Source organism: Maniola jurtina, chromosome 8 (assembly GCF_905333055.1).
Source record: "Maniola jurtina chromosome 8, ilManJurt1.1, whole genome shotgun sequence".
Classification (NCBI taxonomy): Eukaryota; Metazoa; Arthropoda; class Insecta; order Lepidoptera; family Nymphalidae; genus Maniola; species Maniola jurtina.
The window spans coordinates 6,546,335-6,572,830 of NC_060036.1; the positions used below are offsets into that span (position 1 = coordinate 6,546,335).

At 38.7% G+C, this 26,496-nt stretch overlaps 1 protein-coding gene across 4 annotated transcripts in view; it reads left to right on the forward strand.

The window, feature by feature from the left end:
- LOC123867648 overlaps positions 1-26,496 on the forward strand; it is an 89,804-nt gene that overhangs the window by 28,967 nt on the left and 34,341 nt on the right. For 2 of the 4 annotated variants that reach the window (XM_045909800.1, XM_045909801.1), the window contains exons 3-4: positions 12,288-16,150; positions 19,815-20,040. In XM_045909800.1, coding sequence (XP_045765756.1) covers positions 12,288-16,150; positions 19,815-20,040 — 4,089 coding nt within the window. Of the gene's footprint in view, positions 1-5,863; positions 6,100-12,287; positions 16,151-19,814; positions 20,041-26,496 lie in introns of those variants that run through there. The other 2 variants (XM_045909802.1, XM_045909803.1) reach the window with 2 other exon arrangements.

Genomic DNA, 26,496 nt, shown 5'->3' on the forward strand with positions numbered 1-26,496 from the left:
TTTCTTTCGATAAATTTATTTAAATAAATATAAACAATGATACTACATCGGTGGAAGAAATATAAAATTATCAAGTTGCTAACATAAAGTTATGGGCTTTCAAAGTCGCACTTTACGTAAACTGACGATTCGGGGACCACTGTTTATATAAATAAATAATACTCCAGATCTTCAAGACCTAGAAAGCTGAAATTTGTATAAAAATAATCCCTAATAATAGGAGAAAAATGTAAAATGGTTCTGGTGGCTACTGATGTCACATACATGATGATTTGGGTTGTGCATGACTGCATAATTAAATACATGAAACCTTTATCCCTGTTGTTTGAATCCATTATAATAGGTTCATACTTCATAGTTAAAAAATTATTATCCTAGTATAGTACCTACCTATGAATGAAAATATAATATAGTTACAATAAAGTCAACATTATTGTAACTTGGTATCAATAATAGGTACCTATCGATATTATTATGATAGATTTTCAACATTGTCGCAGCCCTATTTATGTCACTCTGACATCTGTCACAGAACTAAAGCTATATTTTATGAACTACAGCGTGCCAAATTGCTGTCCAAGCACTTCCTGAAAAAATACCATTAGCTCTCGAACCACAATTTTCATCTGTGACCTACATGACATTAGCACGTTAACCTTGATAATGTGATGCGTTTGCTCTCGTAAAGTGTACTTAGTGGTAATTCTGCCTTTGTTATTATCATTATCAGATGCCGTTGTTTGCATGCGGGTATAATATTATGAGCACTCTGCCTTGTTGATTTAGTGGCTAGCTTAGACGGTAGCGCATTGTAAAGTCCCAGGTTAGGGTCCCGGGCCGGAAAATTCTCAGAGCATGCCGGAGTTACAACCTAGTGCTTTGGAAAGCACGTAAAGCTGTTTGTCCTGCACCTGATGTCTCTCCGGTCGTGTCGAATTGTCGTCCTATAGAATCATGAAGGAATAGTATACTGTAATAATCTCTCCTACGTGTGGCCGAAATTCTGTCGGGAGAAACTTTTTATTACTACTGGACGGTGACTACTTGATCCTCTTTTTTAAGTTTTAAATATATGTATTATTATATCTCTGCGTTCATAGCGAATATTTCTATGTCTGCGTTACTTGCTCAACGGTTGGTTATTGCTACATATTTATATGATTATCATAAAATAACTTGTGAATGAATAAAACTAAATATAAAAAGTATATGAGTAAAATTAAATATAAGTATATGAATAAAATTAAATATAAAAAGTAGATGCCTATTTACACTAAATAACTACGGAGGTAATGGCGTGTTTCCTATTTTATCGGCTTTTATTTTTATTTTGATCTGGACTCTAGGTTTAAGGTCCTTTCTTACTTTGTTCCTTTGCTTATGGCTAATGCTTAAAAATGCTTATTTTTCAAGCACTAAATACCTACTCTTACCTACTGATTTTAAATGTAGGTACTCCTAGCTTAATAAATTAAAACTTAAAATTGAGCATAAAATTTAATTAATTTTCATAATACATTTTACCTTTTATTTAAACATTTTACCTTTTATTTATTAATTTTTAGTGTAGATTTGAAATTGGTACTATGGTAGGTATTTTATTTTGCTTATAACAAATTCGTCATACTTAATAAATTCCGTCCGCTAATTTTGTATTGTTGTAATAACTTCGAATTAATTAACTAATTTAAATTAATAAAATTTTTATCTCATTCTGAGGACTTTTATAAAATTCAATGCAGATTTCAACGCCTTTTGTTTTTCTCTTATAATTTCGCATTTAGTTTCATATTATCAATCATACACCGCCATCTAGCGAAGTTTACGTAAAAGTTGCACATGCATAAGTTGTACGTCAACAGTTCGACCAATAGGAGATGACCCTCGCGGCATAGTATAGTACCTACACGGGCGATGGCGCTCTAGTAAGTAACTAAATAAAATTATGTACATAAATAATATAATTTAGTAGGTCTGTCTCGAAATAAAAAATTATAATAATCTCTGCAAGTATATTTTTATAATATGAAGTTAATGTTACACATATTTTTTCTTATTATTGAGTTCTAATCAGCTAGCTATTCATTTGAACTCTACATTCTAACTCCTAACCTAATTTTTAACTAACTAGTAATTTTAACTTAAATCTAAATTAATAAATTAAATGATACAGATATTAAGAATTTAATTATTGCACGCTGAGAAAAGAGTTGACAATCCTTAAGCGGCTGAACAGATTTTCATCAAACAGCTAAACTATAGGCAAAAAAAATCGATCCCCATAAAATATTATTTTGGATGCATCCGCCATATTGATCTTGTTCGTATAAAATGTAGCCTATATGTTATTCGGATCGATTGACATCTCTTTTATCAAAATCAGCTCAGTAGTTTAGGCGCTACGGTGGATCACACATAAATACAAACATGCTTACATAATATGACTGCTAAAATCATAACCATTCCTTATGGCTTTGCCATAGTCGGGTTATTACTAACTGAGGTGACTGAGGCACATGAGTACTGAGGTGCGGAGGAAGTGCTTATCAACATCCTGTAGGCAGTGCGTGGGGTGCCCTTGGGAAACGAGCCAATGCAACGTCATTTCAATGCGGAGGTTCTGGTAGGTCACACCATAAATGTTTATGAAACTAATCCTACCTTAAATCGTTCTATACAATGATTAGAGAGGATGCCCGCGACTTCGTCCGCGTGGATTTAGGTTTTTGAAGATTCCATGGAAACTGTTTGATTCTCCGGGATAAAAAGTTGCCTATGTCAATAACGGGGACGCAAGCTACCTCGGTACCACTACTCGGTATTTTATACAAATCGGTTAAGTGGATGGGTTTTTAGGAATCCCGTGGGAACTCTTAGATTTTCCGGGATTAAATGTAGCCTTAGATGTAAACGTACGTATACTCATAGTGTTGACGTGTTGGGGACAGTAAACAGAGAAACTTTCAGCTTTTATAAAATAAGGAAGGCACTCGCTGGCTCTCTCTCAATAAGTAGTTGATTAAAATTATTTTGAGAAAATAAAGTTCTTGAAATTATATACTAGATACCTAGGTACCTAAAGAAAACAATATTGGTGAATCTCTATTCTCTACTGTAAGTCAAATCGCGATGCTAAAATCAACATGCACGCGTTGATGTCTTTTATACACGAATTCCCGTCTTCCTGTATGGCTCACTTTACCATACTAATATTATAAACGCGAAAGTTTGTATGTATGTATGGATGTTTGTTACTCTTTCACGCAAAACTACTTGATGGTTTTGGCTGTTTATAATGGAGATAGATTACATCCGGGATAATAAATAGGCTACTTTTTATCCCGGAAAATCAATGAGTTCCCACAGAATTTTAAAAAACCTATATCCGAAGACGGGAACGAAGTCGCGGGCATCAGCTAGTAAAGTAATATATATTTATTATTTTCACAATCTTATCATTTTTAGAGTTCCGTATCCAAAGGGTAAAAACGGAGTCCTATTAATGTCACTGCTGTCTGTCTGTCTGTCCGCGTGTCACAGGTCTCTAGCTCGTAGACGGAATGAGTTACACAACTGAAATTTTGACATTTGGTGTAGAACGTATTAAATTAAAAATTCAATTGAATTCTTTTTCGGGAGGGGGGGCTCCCATACATGAAAAAGGAGCCGAGCATCTGGGGAATGGTTGGGGTAGAGCTGATTGAGTAGGATATTTTTTATTTCACTTACTTTTTTATCTTAAAAAATATAGAAACGGGAGGCCGTACAAGTTGTCCCGGAAAAACGGAACCCTTATAGGATCACTTTGTTGTCTGTCTGTCTGTCCGTCTGTCCGTTCCGTATAAATATTTTTTATATTTATAATTTTTATTTTTGGATTTGGATATGCATTTTGGATAAGTAGGTACCTAGTACCTACCTACTTTAGAACGCATAATATTTTGTTTCGAGATATTTGACATATCAAACTGCCTTTAACTTTTATTTACGTTGTATATACTTATTAGGTACTTATTAAGTTATCACTTAAGGAATAATTATGTTATTATATGAATATAGATACTTATTTCATTAATGTTTAATTAATATAGTAGCTAGGTAGGTAAGTATAGATTATTATGCTTCAGAAGTATTTTAATCCTATCCCTTCTCCCACAATTCGTGTAGGTACTAGGTAGCTACCTTACGTATCTCATGATAAGAAGTTACTGCTAATGCGGTAAAAAACAGCTCAAGCGCTTATTAAAACTGTATTTTAAGATAACTTGTTCTAACCTAATAATAAAGTGCCCAAAAAACTGTTCCGTTATATTTATCACACGGTAAAACGATTACTTGCAACGAGAAGTAGGGTGCTTGTCCTACCATTTCAGACGCATTAACAGGGCTCTCTCCGTCACTCGTTTCATACAATCGTAGTTCCAATTTCATTTAAATACTAAGCAACCAAAGTCCAATTTGCAGACATATTCTAGAAACTAATATCTGTGTCTGTGGTGTTTTAGATTTTTCTAAAAATATGTAGTTTTAAAATTACAGGGGCTCAAAGCTTTGTATGAAAATTTTAAGACCGCGTAACTTTGAAACCGAATATTTTAACAGAAATCTGGAAAACCACAGACATAGATATTAGTTTCTAGAATGTCTGCAAAATTTCATGGACTTTGGCTGCTTAATATTCAAATGAAATTGGAACTACGATTGTATGAAACGAGTGACGGAGAGAGCCCTCTTAAGGTTATACTGTAGCACTATAGGTAGGTACAATGTACATACATAACTTTTTATGTGTGCGTAAACACTAAACAGTCATCTTGTTATAACCCAAAGAAAACAACCAACCAAGTAACCAACCATTAGTTCCAAAGTGGTTTCTGTATAAACTGTTTTACTTCGCTGGCTGTTTCGTCTAGTTCGCCATTGCAAGTTCATTGTTCGGATAGTGCTGGGATTCGGAATAGTCGTAACCGCCGGTAATCTGTTCCTATTTCTTTTTGCACCGAAGTTTGGCCCTCGACAGAGGCAAAGCTTTTTTGTGCAGTCGTCACTGTGGTGCTTACGACATTTTACTATTTAGTTATGTTTTGTTGTTGGCGTTCATATTGCCAGTGAGTCACGACATTAGTTACCTGCAAAATTCGATAAAACATTATCGATAACTTTATAATTAATATTATCTCCGTTCTGATTATATTGTTTTCCTAATAATCTTATTTTTAACCCCCGACCCAAAAAGAGGGGTGTTATAAGTTTGACGTGTGTATCTGTCTGTGGCATCGTAGCTCCTAAACGAATGGACCGATTTTAATTTAGTTTTTTTTGTTTGAAAGGTGGCTTGATCGAGAGTGTTCTTAGCTATAATCTAAGAAAATCGGTTCAGACGTTTAAAAGTTATCAGCTCATTTCTAGTTTTCTTATGGAGGTTTTTGTGTCGGGGGTTTTTTAAATTTTAAGTTATAATTATACTAAACCAACTCCTATCTGCTTATACTCGTTGTCGGGGAGGATAGCTGTTCGCATGATATCGCACAGAGATTTTTTAAAAAATAATATAAGCTTAACACAAAAAAGCAGGTATTAATGAAATATTTCTAGCAAAAAATTGGAATGTCCTCACGAAACATACGCGAAGAACACAACCACGCGTAGAGGGCTGTCGAGAGTTTTAATCTAAAAAAAATTAATGACAAAACAAATTATTTAATTAGATCAATATTGCTATCGCAATATCTAATCAGATAGGTACTTTAAATTTAGTGTGGAGAAAGACATCAGAAATTAGAATCGACGCGACGCCCGTATCGATAAAAAAATGTCGAGCAGACACACATCACTAGTACAGCGAGCGCAGCAGTCTGCCGGCTCCCTGCGCACATCCGCTTGTGCCTTCGCTTCGCAGCTTCGAACAAACAAAACATCCAAAAACTTTACTACAACAATTATTAACGACTGAACCATATTCCATACATGAGTTCCATACTCATACACCATGTCGTTTTGTTAACACGTGCCAGTGTTCAGTTTTGTGACCTTTATACCAAAAAGTACGTAATGTACAATAACTTTTTAAAATTCGTTACAGTGTACCTGTTGTTTTATGTAAGTATCTATACTACCCGTTATAAATGCGAAAGCTTTGCGAAAGTGTAAACAGCTTGTTGGTTTGTCCTTTAATCAAGTTGCAAGAGCAAAGGTTTGACGTGATTTTGAACCCCCGACCCAAAAAGAGGGGTGTTATAAGTTTGACGTGTGTATCTGTGTATCTGTGTGTCTGTGTATCTGTCTGTGGCATCGTAGCGCCTAAACGAATGAACCGATTTTAATTTACTTTTTTTGTTTGAAAGGTGGCTTGATCGAGAGTGTTCTTAGCTATAATCCAAAAAAATTGGTTCAGCCGTTTAAAAGTTATCAGCTATTTTCTAGTAGAAAAGAAGGTTAGATAACCCTTAGGTTCATAATATTCAAGTGTCAATTGACAAATGTCAAGCTGTCAAGATGGACGTTGCCTAGATATACATAATTATTTATTTGAAAATGATTTGTCGGGGGTGTTGAAAATTTTTAATTTACACTTGTTTGCATAGGTACCTACCTACCTTACCTACCTAGGTATAGTTAAAGAAGGCTAGATGTGCTTTGTGATTTACTTACTACAAACAAAATCGTTTAATAATTATTTTATTTTTGCACATTGTTATTCTTTATCTTGTTCTAATCAGAAAAAGAACTAGGGAAATTAGAGAGGCGGTTCGTCTAAGAAATGCCTAGGTAGTGACTTAGGTACTACATACATATACATATGTTCAAAAATTGCTAGTGTGGTCTTCTGTGAATGACTAATACGTCTACAACAATATTATCAAGTACGGTCAACAATAACTATTTTATCTTTGTTACCGTGTGTCGTGTTCTTAGTCGTCATAAACTAAAAGGGAAATAGATTAGCAAGAAGCCGTACATCTAGTAAAAACTAAGATAGACAGGTAGATACATAAGTATCTACCTAAAGAGCAAGTAATTGGATAGTGTAATACGATCTTACTCGGCGCCTCTATCTAGCTATACCTAGGTACCTATCTAAACTAAGTAAATTAGAAAAGGAAACCCTTGAGTTACCTTTAAGTGGATTAGCAGCTTTGGGTGTTAGAATGTATTGTACATACATACCTACGTCTACCACCTACTCGTATTTAAGAGGGGTCTCTCCGTCACCCGCTTCATACAAACGTAAGTCCGATTTCATTTGAATATTAAGCAACCAAAGTACATGAAATTTAGCAGACATATCCTAGAAACTAATATCTATGTCTGTGGTTTTCCAGATTTCTGTTGAAATATTCGGTTTCAAAGTTACGCGGTCTTAAAAATTTACATACAAATCTTTGAGCCCCTGTAATTTTAACTCTACATATTTTTAGAAAAATCTAAAACACCACAGACACAGATATTAGGTTCTAGAATATGTCTGCAAAATTTCATGGACTTTGGTTGCTTAATATTCAAATGAAATTGGAACTACGATTGTATGAAGCGAGTGACGGAGAGAGCCCTGTTAATCTGTAAACTGATACCGGACGGTGCTCTACATTTCCCGTTGGTTATTATTATAGATAGAAATCATCAAGCTACATATTTGACTTGTTTCATCAAACTAAAAGACATTATTACATAAGTTTACTTTATTTCCAAGAGCAGATTTTATCAAAACTTCTAGCTATTAACTAGGTACCTACCTATATCTGTCTATTACAATACTAATAAATCTACGTCTTATTAGTGATAGAGAAGCTGTCAAAAATATTAGGTTAGTACTTACTACTTAGGTAGGTAGGTATAGCGATAAGCATTTCAAATGTAACTTAATTTATTATAACTTTTTAACTACAATTTTAGTACATGAAAAATAAAAACAAATAAATATAGGTAGATCCTCATCTAGATATCCATGCTAAGTACCACAATAATTACGAAGGCTTACTTACGAAGGCTAGGATGCTGGCTTTCCACGGCCCATCCGTTTAACCGATTTTGATAAAATTTCCCACACAGCCTGAGGATATAGGCTACATTTCGTCTCGGAAAATCAAAAATTTCCCACGGGATATTTAAGTAAGTAGGTAAGTAAGTACTACACGAAGAAGTCGTGTGTATCTATCATCTATTTGGTAAAGAGATAGCTTACTCATGGAGACCTATAACTTATAACTACCTAGGATATTTTTTATCCCGAGAAACAGAGTTCCCACGGGAAAAAAGAAATTTCAATATTACGCAAACGAAGTCGCGGGCATACCTACATATTTACTTATACATACCTACTTATAAAGAGATAAAATGTAATTTTGTTTTTGTGAATAATTGATTATTCTAATCTTTGCATCTCGGAATTTTCGATAAGATTACCTGTAGTCCTGTAGATAGGTGCCTACCAACAATGATATAACCAACCTATCGTCTATAATTGAGGTATAGTATTGATAAGACGTTAGGTATATTGCATTCGATTATTCGATAAGTAATAGAGTTCAAACTCCACATTTATGATGGAGAAATAGACTTCATGCACTTTCTGTGAGATATGTTGGTAGGTATAATGTAGGTACCTATTGGCTCTGCGTTTTGGGGCCTACATGGTCCAAAGAAGAGATTGTTAGCTTGATGGAAACCTTTGACAGACAGATCTTTGGCAGACTCACTAGCAGCTTGTATACCTTATCCGCGGAATGAAGTTAAAATAGCTCTATCTCTGTTTGGCTCTATCATTTGTATGGGTACGTAAGAGAGCGCTATACTAACTTACTAGATGATGCCCGCAGCTTCACCCGCGTAGACTGGTCAGATCCCCTGCAGCATCAGGATTGAGGAGTTGGAATCCAAATTTTTTATGGAACAACGTCGCAAAGTTCCTCTATCGATTAAAAAAAATTACGCAAATCGCTTCAAAATCTCCGAGATATCAGTGCATAGGTAAAAAAACACAACTCCTCCATTTTTAAAGTCGGTTAAAAAATTAGCCTATGTTACTCCTTGATTAATCCTCTACTTGTCTGTGAAAGTCCCGTCAAAATAGGTTAATTCCGAAGATTAGCCCGTTCAAACAGACAGTCACTTCAATTTTATTTATTTGTATAGATTCGCGGAATGAAGTTAGTAGGTAAGTTTTTGTATGGGATTAGGTAGATAAAGCTTCATTCAGCGGATAGGGTATAGTTACTAATCTGTCATAACCGTAAGCCCACCTATGCTAGTCGGGGCTTGTCAGCTAGTTAAAAACTGGTGAAGTGTGAGTCGAACCCGCACACGAAGGGTTCCGTACCATCGAACAAGATATAACACTGTGTACTTTTTATTTATTTTTAATTTGCACGGCGGCAATAGAAATGTAAGTACACTCTGTGAAAATTTCAACTCTTTGTCTATTATATTACGGTTCATGAGATACAGTCCGCTGGCAAACAGACGGATGGCCAGACAGCGGAGGCGCGAGAAACTATAAGTGACAGGTTCCCGTTGGAATCCTTCGTGTACGGATCCCTAATAAAAGATGCTATTTTCAAGTTTAGTTGCAAAGTTGCTTCATACCTACCATAAAATAGCATCAGAGTTCAGGCACAGCGAATAAATACGAAATCAATTTGTCATGGGTTGGGGAGGATGACGTAAGGTACAGCCAGCATCACGGTCTGTTACTATGGCATAGAACTTATGGCATAGATAGATCAAGGATGACCTAGAAAAACCTCTCTACCCATTTTAATTGAGCGATTTCGTGACTACGATGTACCTATTCATCGACATTCGTGCGTGTTTTTTAGGGTTCCGTACTTCAAAAGGAAAAACAGAAGCCTTATCAGAATCACTTTGTTGTCTGCCTGTTTGTCTGTCTGTCCGTCTGTCCGTCCGTCGTATCTGTCAAGAAAACCTATAGAGTACTTCCCGTTGACCTAGAATCCTGAAATTTGGCAGGTAGGTTGGTCTTATAGCACACGTAAAGGAAAAAATCCGAAAACGGTGAATTTTCCAAAAAAGACAGACAACAAAGTGATCCTCTAAGGGTTCCGTTTTTCCTTTTGAGGTACGGAACCCGAAAAAATACTCTGTATATTTCTAGCACTGGCTGGACGTCTATGGTTGACAATGATGATTTGTGTGTTTGTATTGCACATAGAATCTTTCGATCATCAGTTTGATATTGAACAATGAGAAACTGTAACGCGGGCACATTTGGAGTTTGTTGCCAAATAAACTAGTTCGGGTTCTATATAAAGAAAGGACAAGCTTAATCGCCTTAGCTCGACCTCGCTGCCTTCTCTCCTCCCACACGGAGCCTTGGCCAGCGCCAACGTCCTAAAACTCGCTTTAATTGTTTAGTTGCATTCGATTCACATATAGCGATCTGATATTTTAGTCATTTAGTTATGACTAACGATTTATAATGATATTTTTACCCAGCTAGTCTAAATACATAAAAATAACTAGCTGATGCCCGCAGCTTCGCCCGCGTGGATTGGTCAGATCCCCTGCAGCATCAGGATTGAGGAGTTGGACTCCAAATTTTTTATGAAACAATGTCGCAAAGTTCCTCTATCGATTTAAAAAGAAATGACGCAAATCGGTTCAGAAATCTCGGAGATTTCGGTGTACATAGGTAGAAAAACACAACTCCCTTTTTGAAAGTCGGTTAAAAAAGTAGCCTATGTTACGCCCTGGTCAATCCTCTACTTGCCTGTGAAAGTCCCGTCAAAATCGGTTCAGCCGTTCCAAAGATTAGCCTTTTCAAACAGACAGACAGACAGACAGACAGACAGACAGACAAAAATTTTAAAAACGTGTGATTCAGTTATGGTATCGTTCAAATAACCATATGAGCTTAATATGAGGTAGTTATTTCGAAATTACAGACAGACACTCCAATTTTATTTATTAGTATAGATAGGTGACTGACTTACTGACTGATCTATCAACGCACAGTTCAAACTACTGGACGGATCAGGGTTGAAAGGCATACAGTTAGCTATAATGTCGTAGACATAATGCTAGAAAGGATTTTTGAAAGTTCAACCCAAGCGGCAAAATAGGGGTTTGAAATTGGAGTACCTACCTAAGTACCTAACTAAGTAGTTCACAGAAAAGCTTGATAAATAAAACGAATTCCAAGTTTCTTTTTTAGGGTTCCGTACCTCAAGAGTGGGGTATCATATGAAAGTGCTTTACTTGTACATTCTAAAACAGATTTTATTTATTTTTAAGCATAAAAGTTTTTGATTTATCGAGCAAAATGTGTGCGCGAGTCTGACTCGCACTTGGCCGGTTTTTAGCAAATAAGTACTAGTAAAACTATGTAAGAAATTTGCGTTTATTTAAACAGCATTTGCGTTTGAATCCAAAGAAGGAAACAAAATGTAATAATGGTTCGTGTTGCATCTCGCTTTCGAGTCACGGCGCGCGGGCCACCCATCCGTGCTGCTTTCTACTGCAGACCAGAACACTAGCCAACATAGTGATACGTAGATACTAGGATAGTGAATTTATATATGAGACTAGCTTATGCCCACGACTTGCCACGACACGACCCGCGGAAAACATTCACAAACACCTATTTTATCCCCTTAGGGGTTGAATTTTCATAAATCCTTCCTTAGCGGATGTCTACGTCATAATGGCTATCTACATACCAAACTTCAGACAGATCTGTCTAGTTCTAGTAGTTTGAGCTGTGCGTTCATAGATCAGTCAGTCAGTCAGAGTCACTTTTTCCTTTTATTAGACTAGTCACTAGCGTATTGCCGCGACTTCGTCCGCGTGGACTACACAAAAAATAACCCCTATTTTACCCCCTTAGTGGTTGAATTTTATTAGATAGGGTAGCTTTATGAATAATTTTCAGCCCGATCCGTTCAGTTTCTTTCCTTTCCTATACATTTCAACGTGATTGAAGGACAAACAATAAACCATAAAACAGTGTTTACATAAGTAAATTTGACGTTAGTCAACCATGTAAGCTAAGTACTTACTTGAGTAAAACTTACAGGTGTGTCCGCAGCCTAAAGAATGGACAATTTTAATAACCAATATAAGCATCAGACTCCTTGTAATAGTGTAGCTATGTCGCATTATGAACGCCTGATACTTTGTGAATACTTATTCTACATCAGAGCTTGTTTGCTCGTTTCAATGAGTAGGAATGGTTTATTATTCTTCTATGATCAAATTGATCACTGAAATGCGGCCGAACAAAAACAGGTGATTCCGTTATCTGTATCTAATGTAAATTATTGAATTTTCAGATTGGGGCGTCAATTGTGAATCAGGAGAAGTGAGCGAACCCGAGGCCGGTCGCATGCGTCCCGAGGACTACCGTCTCGTATTCCTGAGTTCGGACTCGTCGTGCCGAGAGGACACCGAGGACTCGGCCTCGACCTCGTCCTCCGCCGCGCCGCCCGCGCCCGACGACTGCGACTGGGACTACTTCGAGCCGGGTGCGGCGGCGGCGCAGCCTCTCCCACCGCCGCCCACCAAGCACGCGCCGCAAGCGTGCCAGCGCGCCTGCTCCTGCGGCGCCGAGCCGCGCATTGTAGCCGTCCCGGTCCCCGTGCCGGTGCCGGTGCCGGCCGCGCTCTGGCCGGCTCTCCTCGCCTTCCCCACTGCCGCGCCGCCCGCGCCCCACTGGAACACATATCCCGGATTCCCACCCCTCGATGCCGCGACCCTCGCTCGCTTCACGACGGCGGCCGCCGTCGCAGTCACCGCCGCCGCCACCGCGTCCGCTCTACCGCAGAATAGACTCGAAATGACCGTGGGGCGAACCGATAAAGCGATACAGTCCGAGATACAACTACCTACGTCGACCGATACTGATAACGCCGATAAGAATATCGAACGTGCAGTCGAACATAAAACGTTGGACGGAATCAAGGTGATCGCCGAGGACTCTGTGTCGGTTTTATCGGGGTCAGTGGACACGATGCCGGACCACCTCGAGGCGGAGAAGGCGTTTCCGTCTTCGAACGAATCTGCTAATTCGAGTGATTCGGAGGCTGGAGTCGCCCGCAGAAGTTACGATCTCAGAAGTGGTGCCCCCGAAGAGCCGGCGACGACGGATGAAGACTCCGACGACTCGGGCGGTGGCGGGGGACAGTTTTCGCGGGTGTTCGTCGTCAATCCTGCGGACTCGTCTTCGGATATGGAAGACAATGCCGATAGCAGTGGAATCGATTGCGACGACTCCTACGACAAAAAATCTGATAGCATAGAAATAATAAACGCTGATATGGTAATACACAATGGCGTGAACGTGGAAGCGGAGTCCAACGAAAATGTGCCTCAAAATAATAATGAAAATATCGTTATTTTGGAGACGGTGAATTTTTCGGAACATTATCCTGTGAATTCTTATTCTAACAATAGTGATGAAAATAGTGAAAGTTCGACGAGAAAGTCAAACTTTATCAAATTTTGTGATGAAAACATGCTTCAAAGTGAAATTTGCGAAAAATTTAACAGCTTTAACACAGTAAGTGATAGTTTAGATTACCAAAGTAACGTAGACAATAATCAAAGTAGTGGTATTTCGGACAATATTGAGTGCGATTCGTTAGATAACTCTTTCAACTCTGATTGCAACATAAAAGTGTCAGTCGAGTTGTCCGATTGCAAATATAACAACAATACATTAGTTTCGAATAGATCACAAGGCCAACCGAGAAAACAATCATCCTCACCGGAACCAAAACAACAGGAAGCAAGCTTGCCGACCTTATCGTCACCGAGGGAAGAAAAAATTGACTTGTTTAAAGGTATCGAACGCACGCTGAGTGAATTATTGAAGAAAGAATTAATGGATGATCAAGGGGAGGAGAAAATGCACGGTTCGCGGCCGGTTTGCGCCGAGACGGAGGGGAGCGCGGGCGCACCTGTGGCGACAGCAGTTTGCCGCTCGCGCACGGCCGGAGCGGACGGCGCCGCGCGCTTTACGAGCCGCGTTATGATAACGCACGACAGCGTCTCCGTGGTCACGTCCGACACGACGCGGCTCATGCGTGACATCGTAGTGCACCACACCAACTCGCAGGACGAGCCGGAACCGGGCGCCAGTGAACAACCAAACGAACCGAACGAACGATCGCTGTCCGACGACGAATCGCCGCAACCTTCGGGCGGAGTGACAGTAGTGAGCAATTCCGACACTCTCTCGGCGGTCGTGTGCCTCGAGGAGGGGCTCGCAGACGACGACTCGTGGGTCGAGGACGTCAGCCACGACGACGACGCCACGTCGACGTCGGACTCGGACTCCGGGGACGAGGCCACGCTGCCCGCCCGCGGCGAGGAGTTCGCGTACTGCCGGCGCTCCTTAGACTTCACGTTGCACACCATAGTGGAAGAAAGTTGCGAAGAGAGTGAAACCGAGCCCACGATAAAAACCAGGCCGATATCGGCCACTGAACTAGAAAAATATTTTTTCTATGGCTTAGGCGATGGAAGAAACGTTCGAGACGATGAAGACCCGGTGTCGGAAACGTCTAGCGTGTGCAGCGAGGGTGGAGAGTCCATTGTCGATACCGAGCAACCGAAACGCAGTGGTGACAGTGATGAACTTGTGTCGTCACGCTTAGAGAAGTATTTTTTGTCTGGCTTCATGGGTTTCACTCAGGAGAGACGCGATTCTGACGGATCGGGAAGTGTAGGCAGTGACAGCGAAGGTAAACAGAGTCCAGAACAGAGGCGAAAACGATTGGTTCGAGCCCGAGGTACGCCTAGATCGCATTCAAATTCGTTAGATAACCTTTTGGCTGGGGATGAGCCGTCTCAAGATTTTCAAGAAATTTCAGACGGCTCGAGTACTGAAACTGAAGATCGTCATGAATCCCTGGAAAGGCTGGACATGCAAGGTGAAACAAAAAGGAAAAAACAAAACAAGAAGCCGCGAGGATCACCTGATGAAAGGCGCCAGTCTGTCGAGTTCCCGGAAGAGACTCGTGATGACACGAGGTCGGTGTCAGAGGGCGAGGACGGTCGATCTACCCCGAGGGTGGAATTCCCACCCCTCGGTGCTGAGCTTTCTGAATCCAAGAAACAAACCAGCAGAGATAGCGGTTTCGTAGGTAGCTGTGATGATTTGTTAAGGAGTGGTGATTCGAGTTCAGAATTCAATAGAACTCATGAGCCAAAAACTGAATTAGAAGAAATAATAGAAGAGGTTAGGCCGGATGTAGACGAACGAATCGAACGACCACCTTCTTCCCGACCTCCTCCGAGTCCCCTAACGCGAAAAGATAGCTTTAACAATTGGTCTTCTGACGAGGAAACGAATTTAATGATGACTAAAATGCGACAGTTTTTTAAACAAATGGTGAACTCCGCTAATGTGAAGTCGTCAACTTTGGTGGCATCACCGAACGCAGAAAGTCCCCGGCCACCGAAACCACCACAACTTCTTTATTTTGAAAGTGAGTTAACAAGGTTAATGAAAACAGTTCCGGGTATAAGAGACGAGGAGGTGCGCGAAATCGTTGAATATTTATCGAGCGAGGACACTTGGAGTGACTCTTATGACTCGTCAGATTACGCGGGTTCCGACTTGGAAGGCACGGCTAACAGGTCAGCGTTGAGAAAGCAAATATCTGATAGCTGTCGCGAGATAATCGATGAATTCGATCGCGGCAACAGCGAGGCTGGATCTCTCGAGCGGGATGCGGTGGGCGCGTATCAGAGACTGGCGGCGACTCTGGGGCGGGCGGGGGACGGTTCCCCGCCGATGTTCGGGAAAGTGATGCGTCACATCGGCGGGAGACTAGTGGCTTTAATGCACGAGGTGTCGGCCGGTGCGTCGCCGAGCACGGACGATGACAGTGCGTCAGAACCGGGTGCGTTAGCGCGGAGTCGATCTCATGACATTCTCGAGGCTACGGCTAGCAGGGGCAGCGTCGCGAGTGACTGTGAGAGGTTTTCGTGGCGCGGCAGTTTCGAATCGGCTTTGCTGGCCGCTGACTCTCGGGGAACGTTGGGCGGCGACAGGTGCGAGGCCAGGCGGTCCCCCGCGGGGGCCGAGCTGGCGGCGCAGAAGTCGCACTCCAGGAGTTGTGGTGCGATCAGTGGGAGTGAAGATCGATTGTGGCGGGGAAGACGACGAGCTTCGGCTCCCGATGCAGAGGTAAGAAATAAATAATATCTTACCAGCTTTTGATTGCGACTACTTAGGTGGTTTAAAGAAAACGGGCCGAATTGAGATAATTTTTTGTTAGTCGGAAAAAATCTCTATGAACCTTTTGTTTTTCCCGGATATAAACAGCTCCTTGCATAGTCCTCCACCTGCCTGCTAAAGTAAAAATCGGTTATGCTTACTTAGCTCGGATAAACAGACTAACAATAATTTTAATACCTAATATGAAAAATTGGTGTATGATTTCTTACTTGCACTCAATATCTATTTCATGTAGTTTTAACTGTTTATGAGCTATTATGATTATCATAATAGAAGTTTTGGAAATCACAGATAGAAACGTCAGTAGGTATTACTTTTATTTGTTTTGTACCCTGTATCATATCTATAAACATAATAATACTATAAACTTAAAAATATACATTGATAGGAATATTCTATTGTATCTTCGAACTAAGAACTTACAAGAATATTTATTACTTAGGTAAGTAGTTAATTTCCTAAACGTTTATGATGTCTATCTCGGTACATATGGAAATTTGTTATCAGGATGCTTTCTTTTAAAATCGATCAAGAATCAAGATAGCATAGGTTTGTTATCTCAAGTCCGTTGTGATCTGAGATTATCAAATTAAATGTCAACGTTAGTTTTTTTAAAGATAATATGGAAACCACTTAGATAATTACAATTATGATAACATATCACCATTGATTTTGCGGACAAGATCTATATTTACATAAATTGGCAGATAAGTTTCATGCGTCATTTAACAGGGCTCTCTCCGTCACTTACTCTATACAATCGTAGTTCCAATTTCATTTGAATATTAAGCAACCAAAGTCCATGAAATTTTGCAGACATATTCTAGAAACTAATATCTGTGTCTGAGGTGTTTTAGATTTTTCTAAATATATGTAGTTTTAAAATTACAGGGGCTCAAAGATTTGTATGTTTAAGACTGCGTAACTTTGAAATTGAATATTTTAACAGAAATCTGGAAAACCACAAACATAGATATTAGTTTCTAGAATACGTCTGCAAAATTTCATGGACTTTGGTTGCTTAATATTCAAATGAAATTGAAACTACGTTTGTATGGAGCGAGTGACGGAGAGACACCTCGTAGTTTCTAACCGGGGCACATTGGCTACTATCTTATGAGAAACTGGGTTTTCTTGCAGCCATAGCATCTGAAGAAGTCGCTCAAGCTTCTCTATCATCATCATGGTATATCAGGACAGACAGGACAAATTACGGATATATTGATTTTGTAATATAGGCCGCGAAACAAATAGTTGTATAGCAAAGCCTCAATAGCTCAAGGAGTGGACTGAAAACCGAAAGGTCGACGGTTCAAACCCCACCCATTGCACTATTGTCGTACCTACTCCTAGCACAAGCCTGACGCTTAGTTGGAAAGGAAAGGGGAATATTAGTCATTTAACATGGCATTTAACATGGCATTTCTTTCTAAAAAAAAAAAAACAAAAAAAAAAAGCTTTCATGTGGTAATAACTAAATTATTCAATCTTTTTGTAACTGAAAATAATTATAAGTATGTCTATTTAATTACACAAACCCAATTGACTGATCATAAAACGCAAATGATGTCTAAATAAGGATTTTCTAATGTATTCACTTATTATCGTACGTAATTGGAAGTAACTAATGATTAAGTAGTAATTAAATTTTAAATGCATAATTTTCATACAAAAACAATGTAAAATACATTGGACTGCGCAATTTCTTCAATTAAGTAATCTCCTAGATAAGCCTATAGAATTAATTCAAATTGCATAACTCTAAGTAAAACTTTTATTGTAGTTAGAATATCTTGTATTTTATTAATAGTTAATTAGGTAGTACCTATATTAATTATCTTACTTAATCAGGACGAACATCTCATATCATTAGATAATATGTAGATATTCTGTAGTTAAAATATAAATATAATTTATACATATTTTTGCTTTATACATACAAACTTACTTAATATTATAAATGTGAAAATGTATTTGTTTGTTAGTTTGTCCACGCCACTTTGCAGCAACGGACATGGAGAGTGAGATAGGCTACTTTTTATCCCGGAAATCAAAGAGTTCCCACGGGATTTTTAAAATCTAAATTCACCCAGACGAATTAGTGGACATATAAACAAGTTTTCCTGTAAAAATTAAATATTTTTTATGTCCTGCATAAAAAAATATTTAGGTAAGAATAATTATGGTACTTAGATATTTTAAAATAAATAAGGGTTGATATAAGAATAATATACTATCGAGTAGAAGGAAACTGAAAAATATGTATGTATATAGTTTCCAGTTTCCTTATACTCGAATGACTTTTTGCCATCTATTTTACGTGCGGCTTTGAACGCGTTGAAGTCGCGTGAACGGTCTTACTAGCTAGTATAGAAGGCTAGTAGGTAGGAATAATACCTACTTTAGTTACGATGGATGTGAGTTTCGGGAAATATTAAATGTATGACGTGTTTTGGAATCAAGTATAAACATAATGATTGATTTTACATATATTTGAAGGATCTTACTTGATGAATACCTTGGTAGATATGCGGTCATAAAAAGTATCCGTACTTAGAAACTTGGAACGCAAAGCTTAACAGATTTTTTATCCCAGATGAACACGAATTTAGGTTTAGGTCATCATCCATTTAGGAACCAGGGGGGCTATCGGCTAAAAATATATCAATCATTAAAGGACACCATCAGTGTCAAAACATCGTTTTTAGCCAATGGGATTGGTCAAAAACCATGTTTTGACATTGATGCTGTCCTTTAATGATTGATATATTTTTAGCCGATAGCCCCCCAGGTTTATATCGGCACAAGTTCCTTGACGTAATATAATGTGATTAACGGGTAGGTAATCATCACAATTCACACTAATATTATAAAGTCGGTGTATGTGTGTATGTTTGTTACTCCTTCACGTAAAAACTACTAGACGGATTTGTTTGGGAATGTAGATAGATAATATCTTGGATTAGCACATAGGCTACTTTTTATTCCGGAAAATCAAAGAGTTCCCACGGAATTTCGAAAAACCTAAATCCACGCAGACGATAATATGTGATTTATCTATACGTACCACGACTTATACGATGTAGGTAGGAACCCGATATTTGCATTATACAATAGGTATTTATGTTGTCAAACCACGAAAGAAGCCTAAAATCATAAGTTCCTTAACATTCTGGCCGGGGTCTGTTCATTTCATGCAATGAGAAATTTGATTTTTAGAATTCCGTGCCCTAAGGGCAAAACGGAGCCCTATTAATGCCACTCTGTCTGTCTGTTCTCGTGGTCTCTGACGTAGACGAAATGAGTTATAAACCTGTGATATTTAATGTAGAACGTTGACCCAAATTTCTTAAGGTTCTGTACCTCAAAAGGAAAAACGGAACCCTTATAGGATCACTTTGTTGTCTGTCTGTCTGTCTGTCCGTCCGTCGTGTCTGTCAAGAAAACCTATAGGATACTTCCCGTTGACCTAGAATCATGAAATTTGGCAGGTGGGTAGGTCTTATAGCACAAGTAAAGGAATAAATCCGAAAACCTTGAATCTTTCATATGTTCTATGTCTTAAATGTTTGTTTGTTTCTCGAATGTTCAATGTTCATGTTTCTCGCAACAGTCGGAGGAGGAACAGCGCGCCGGGTCGCTTCCCCGTCTGCCGTCGATCACGGGCACCAACACAGTACCGGCAGGCCCGGTGAAGTCGGCCCGATACCGGGCTCCAGGGTTCCGGACGGCGACGCGAGCGGCGTCCGCTCCCGGGCTGCATGTTCCGCGGAGAAGACGGCCGGCCCCGCCGCAACCTTCGGCACCGTCCGCACCCGCGTCTGCTCCTAGTTTACAGGGTAAGTACTTTTAACGTAAGGTAGATTATAAAATACATGACCGCAACACACAACACTTGACAATTTGCACACTAGAATAGAATAGAATAGATTTTTATTCAAATAGACTTTTAGAAGTGCTTTTGAATCGTCAATTAATAATAATTTACCACTGGTTCGGAATGCCGTTCGTACCGAGAAGAACCAGCAAGAAACTCGGCGGTTGCTCACTGCTTTGTTAACCCCCGACCCAAAAGGGGTGTTATAAATCTGACGTGGGTATCTGTGTATCTGTCTGTGGCATCGTAGCTCCTAAACTAATGAACCGATTTTAATTTAGTTTTTTTTGTTTGAAATGTGGCTTGATCGAGAGTGTTCTTAGCTATAATCCAAGAAAATTTGTCCAGCCGTTTGAAAGTTATCAGCTCTTTTCTAGTTACTGTAACCTTCACTTGTCGGGTGTGTTATAAATTTTTAATTTACACTTGTTTACAAATGAATGGACTCAGAGTTAATTTAACTGGAAAGCCTGGAGCAACGCAGACACGTGAGCTTTCTTTGCGTGTTCTATCTCCTTATAACGGGAAGTGTTCGGACAAGTTGCTTGGCCTTATTCCACTCTCTTTTTTTACAACCGCACTGCACACCACCGTAAGCAATTTCACCCTCACCACCTGAGTGCTTGGTGCAGTTTTACCAGATCTGTTTTGCACGCAAATGCAAAGTATGGTACCAACTCCCTTCGACGGTGTTACTATTAGATTTCAACATGGGGGTATGCAAGGGGAGGATCAACAAATTCCTAAACAGCCGGCAAAGAATTAGGCGATTCCTACAGGTGATCCGACTGTTCGTTTGCTCGCTATTCATATTTATTGTAAACTCTAAATTTAACTGCTTTCCTGAATCCTGAAATGAAATCCTGAATCCTAAAATGAAAATGAATTTTTAAAGGATTTTTTCTACAAAATTGAAAGATTTTTTGCAAAATAAGCCTGTAAGATTGGTGTTTAGAGATGTTTATTATTAAAAAGTTATGTAGAATAGGTATGGAATTTAATCAAGCGCTCTCACTCTCAATAGAAATGAGGTCATTCTAACTTCTAACCTAGGCGCATTGATCGTTTCATGTAAACTTTTCTTATTGATTACTCAGATCCATAGCCTATGTTCTGACTTCTGACTTGAGTGATACATAAGAAAAGTTTATGTTCTCGGAGCCGGAAGTGCAATATGAACACGCCACGCTGACGCATTTTCCAGTTATACTTGCCTCGCTCCAGCTGAACGTGTGAACGCTACATAAAGCGCGATAATTTTCACTTTAACTGCACATCTCATAAATTATGCCCATTTATATGCCAGTGTAGATTTTATATCCAACGATATTATGTTCATTGTCCATTTACGATACTCTTATGACATTTTAGCCTTAGTTAGTTGAGGCATCCGTCTTGGGCCACACCTTTCGATGTTTTTAAGCGAAATTAGATATCACTTGCTTTAACGGTGAAGGAAAACATCTTCAGGGAACCTGCATGTTTTTTTTTTAAAGAAATGCCATAATAAGGCCATGCTAATCATGACTAATACTCCCTCTCTTGGAGGGGCAAGGGGGGGGAAAGGTTTCTGAGAGTTCTCCATAATGTTTTCAAAGGTTTGTGCAGTATGCCGATCCGCACTTGGCCAGCGCGGGGTCGGGGAATATGGCTAAACTTTTCTCATTCTGAAAGGAGACCTGTGCTCAGTAATGAGTCGGGCGATAGGTTGATCATGATGAATGACATTTTACTTGTGAGAATCGCATTTTGCCAAATATTTATGCAACACTAGAGGATGCCCGCAACGTCATCTGCGTGGATTAGTCAGTAGGTTTTTAAAGATCTCGTGGGAACTGTTTGATTTTCCGGTATATAACGCCTATGTCAATTACAGGGACGCAAGCGACCTCGGTACCAGATTTCATACAAATCGGTTAAGCGGATCGGTTTTAGGAATCCCGTGGGAACTCTTTGATTTTCCGGGTTAAAAAGTAGCCTATGTTCGTCCCCGGGATATAAGCCAACCCTGCACCAAATTTCGTCAGAATCGGTTAAACTGTTGGGCTGTGAAAAGGTAGCAGACAGACACACAGACAGACACACACTTTCGCATTTATAATATTAGTCCATACTAATATATAAATGCGAAAGTATGGATTTTGAACGTAGAATCATCTATGTCTGTGTACTCTATGTAAATTACGATGTTTCAAAAGAGTGAAGCCTACTTGAAAATCACAAGTGTTTCGATTTGTGTGTCGCACTCTTTCAATTATAATATTTGTTTATTCATATGCAATATTGACTAAAAGAAAAACCTGAATACGACGATCCTTGAGTTAAGTTAACATTGTAATACTTATGGATGTCGTCAATACATCTTTGTTATACTCCGCCGGTCACATATTGTCCGAGTTTTGAAGTAATGATTTACTTGTAATACATGTAATATTGTACTTTTAAACCCGCGGTTTAGGGTAGACATAAGTAGGACATAATGAACAATGACACTACAAGGGCTTCACATTTATACTACATTTATTGTATTTCAACTATGAGGCTTGTTACTTACTAGTCGATGCCTGCGACTTTGTTCGCGTGGACGTAGGTTTTTGAAAAATCCCGTGGGAACTCTTTGATTTTCCGAGATTAATTCTTTGATTTTAATTACTCTGGATTAGCACGTAGCCTATGTGCTAATCCAGAGTATAATCTATCTCCATTCTAAACAGCCCAATCCGTCCAGTAGTTTTTGCGTGAAGGAGTAACAAACATACACACAAACTTTCGCCTTTATAATATTAGTGTGACATGAATTGCCTTCTTCGCATTCGTTCGCCTATTCTGTAAAATTATGTTATTAGGATGTTTTCATCGCCAGCCCCACATCTTTATCTATGTGAATATAAAAAATCTTAAGTGTATATGACGTAACTGTAGTCAATAGAGTAAATGTAGCCAGTGTACTTGGCTTCTTCTCAAAAGTACATTACCACTCGGCAGGTTTTACTTTCGCCACGGCCGGTTGTATAATAAATAAGCAAATGTCAGAAATTACAAGTTGCCCCAGTATCTTCAGAGTTCCAGATCGTTTTTTATTCTTATAGCATCGTATCTTTAACATTCTTGCTTGCATAATAGCTTGAGAATACAACCTTACGAGTATACTTATGAATCTGACCTGTTTGCAATGTGCTGTACACATACGATTAATGGCATTCGTTTAGGCACAATACAGTCAAGCTCAAGCCTATCTCATTCTTATTTTAATTTCATTTTAAAAAACTGGCCAAGTCCGAGTCAGACTCGCGCACCGAGGGTTCCGTACTTCGGTATTATTTTCGACATTTTGTACGATAAATCAAAAACTATTATGCATCAAAATAAATAAAAATCTGTTTTAGAATGTAAGGGTAAAGCCCTTTCATATGATACCCTATTTGGTACAGATATTTATGAATTAATTTTCACAAGTCAGAACAATAATATAACGTCGCATTTCATTTGTTGCATTTTTTCCAGCTTGGGCTACGAATCATAAAAATGCTGTATAAAAGTAAAAATTTAGTTACGTCTTCAATTAACTGGCCATATACTTATTATTAGAAGGCAAATTATTGTGTTATTTAGCAGAACGCGCTTTATTTTCAAACGAAATGCCCATGAATCGCCCATTGATGTCGGAGCAATCTACCTCTGCATATGGTTTAAATAAATAAATAAATAAATAAATAAAGGTTTATTCAGCTCTCATATACAGAATCACACACAAAAACAAAAAAAAAAAAACAAGAATAACAACAAAGATAAAATCAAACTCGAATATAAATCAAACTCAAAACTAGAAAACACCATTATCCTATTGCTGTGTCTGTGAGCTAAAAGGGCTCTGCCTCAGCAAGATGCTGCAGTATTTGACTACTGCAGCGCTGATTTTCAGGCAGAGCCCTGGTGTCACGACCTGACAACGAAACAGTGCATCTGCATATTAGATTTAATCACAGATATAAAAAGCAACCAAAAAAGAAAAAAGAATTATTATTAACTAGGGTAGAAAAGATATTATATATATATTATCATTTATTGTATATACATATATATATATATACATATATATATATATATATATATATTATACAAATATAAACATGAGTAGGGTCGACATGTCTTCAGCAAGGAATACGATTTATTTATTTTTTATCTTTACTGTAGACTTCATGGAGTTATACGAGGCAGCTTAGCATTATGGGAAACTGGTGTAGGTAGCAGGTATAAGTATAGTGCAGTGCCTGGAAGATCTGGAATGAACCTTAACCCAACGCTTTTTGTTTTTCTAAAACATATTTTTTTATAATTTTTTTAAACGAAATTGCGGATTTTAATACACGGGCTGGGGGCGGGAGATCATTCCAGATCTTGCAGGCTGCGTGTTTAAAAGTGCCTCGGAATGCGGCAGTTTTGTGCCTTGCCATAGCGATTCGGGGTGCAGATCTTATGCTGTATTTGCTGTTTTCTTTGACCCATTTTATTTTAGCGTGCAAATAAGCTGGCTTCCCTGTCGAAATTATACCAAATAGCATTGTCGCTAAGTGTAGTTTACGCCGCGATTCCATGTTTAACATATTTGCGTTGTTTATATGTGGGCTGACATGTGACCGCGGCGCTATGGAGAAACAAAATCGGGCACAAGCGTTCTGAACCCTCTGCACCAACTTTGCTGACCTGGCTAACAAACATGGCCCGTAAACAGTGTCAGCATAGTTTAATTTTGATAGGATCAAAGCATCACATAGACGTATCCTAACGTCAGTACTCAGATAGGGGCGCATTTTGTAAATGACTTTTAGTCTATAGAAACAATTTTTAACGATATTTTTGAGGTGTGTTTCAAAACGCAGATTTGAATCAAAAATAACTCCTAAATTTCGTGCTTCATATACTCTTTCCACCACCTCATTTCCTATTTGAATGGTAGGGTTATATGATTCAATTTTAGCTATAGTTCCCTTTGTCCCAATAATCATTAGTTTAGTTTTTTGAGGATTAAGGTTGAGAGAGTTTGAATCTGACCAGTTTGCTATATTTGCAAGATCCTGACTAATTTTTATCACAGCTTCAATTGTGTCTGATGGCTGGAAGGAGTAATAAAGTTGGACGTCGTCTGCGTATAAATGATATGAGCAATGTTTGATCGTGTGAATCATATCTGCAGTGTACAATGCGAACAATATGGGGCTTAATATTGACCCCTGAGGAACTCCCCTACGGACTGGCAAGGTTGAAGAGGTTAACGTGTTGCCATTCGTTTGGCTTGTAAGGACTAACTGTTCCCTATTTTTAAAATAGCTGTCAAACCACTTAACCGTCTTGTTAGTGAAACCATAGTAGGATAATTTGGATAGGAGTAAGGATGTATTAATGGAATCGAAAGCCCTGGAATAGTCTAGCAGAACCAATATGGTCCCCATGCGCTGATCTTGTGCAGTAAGTATATTATCTACTACATCCATGAGTGCTGTCGTTGTGCTATGGCTTTTACGAAAGCCAGATTGAAAAATAGGTAGTATGTTTTTGTCCTCAATGTATTTGGTCATTTGACTGCATATCACCTTTTCCAAAATTTTTGAAATACATGGGAGAATACTAATAGGTCTGAGATCTTTTAAGGTTGTAGGGTTGTCGATTTTAGGGAGAGGCTTAACAATGGCTGTTTTCCATACATCTGGGAATGTTGAAGTTACTATGGACCTATTTACTATGTTGGTTATAGTGGTGAGGCTTTGTGGGAGTGTTAACTCTAACATTTCCAGTGAGATTTTATCCACGCCAGTGGCATTCGATTTCAACCCTTTAAAAATCTTTAATATTTCATTTTCGTTGGTTAATTTAAAATCAAAAGTGTCAGGACCAAACCTATTAAATTCAAAGAAAGTATAAGTGGACAATTTGGTCGTATTTTTATAAGGGATTTCTAAAAAGTGCTTATTAATAAGTTCTGGGTTATTTAAAGACGTAGGGAGCTCATGTTCTTGCTTTTTTTTAATTACTAAAAATGATTTTAGATTTTTCCACATCACTACTGGGTTCTTAATATGTATGTTTATAAAGTATCTATAATAGGCATGTTTTTCTGCTTCAATGGCTTCGAGTACAGTTTTTTTTAGGTCTTTGTAAAATATTTTATGTGAGTCCTTTTGCGTTGATTTGTACCTCCTGTAGCTTGCATTTCGTAATTTTATCATTGATTTTATGGTATAAGTTATCCATGGACACTGCTGTTCTTTAAGAAGCGTTTTTTTACGCGGGGCGTGGAGATCAAAAATGTTTGATATATTGTTATTAAATGAAGCTACCATGCTATTTACTTCGCTCTCAATATTTATGTCCTTCCAGGGTACGTCGTTCAGATGCTGGTTAAAAAGTTGAGGGTCTACGT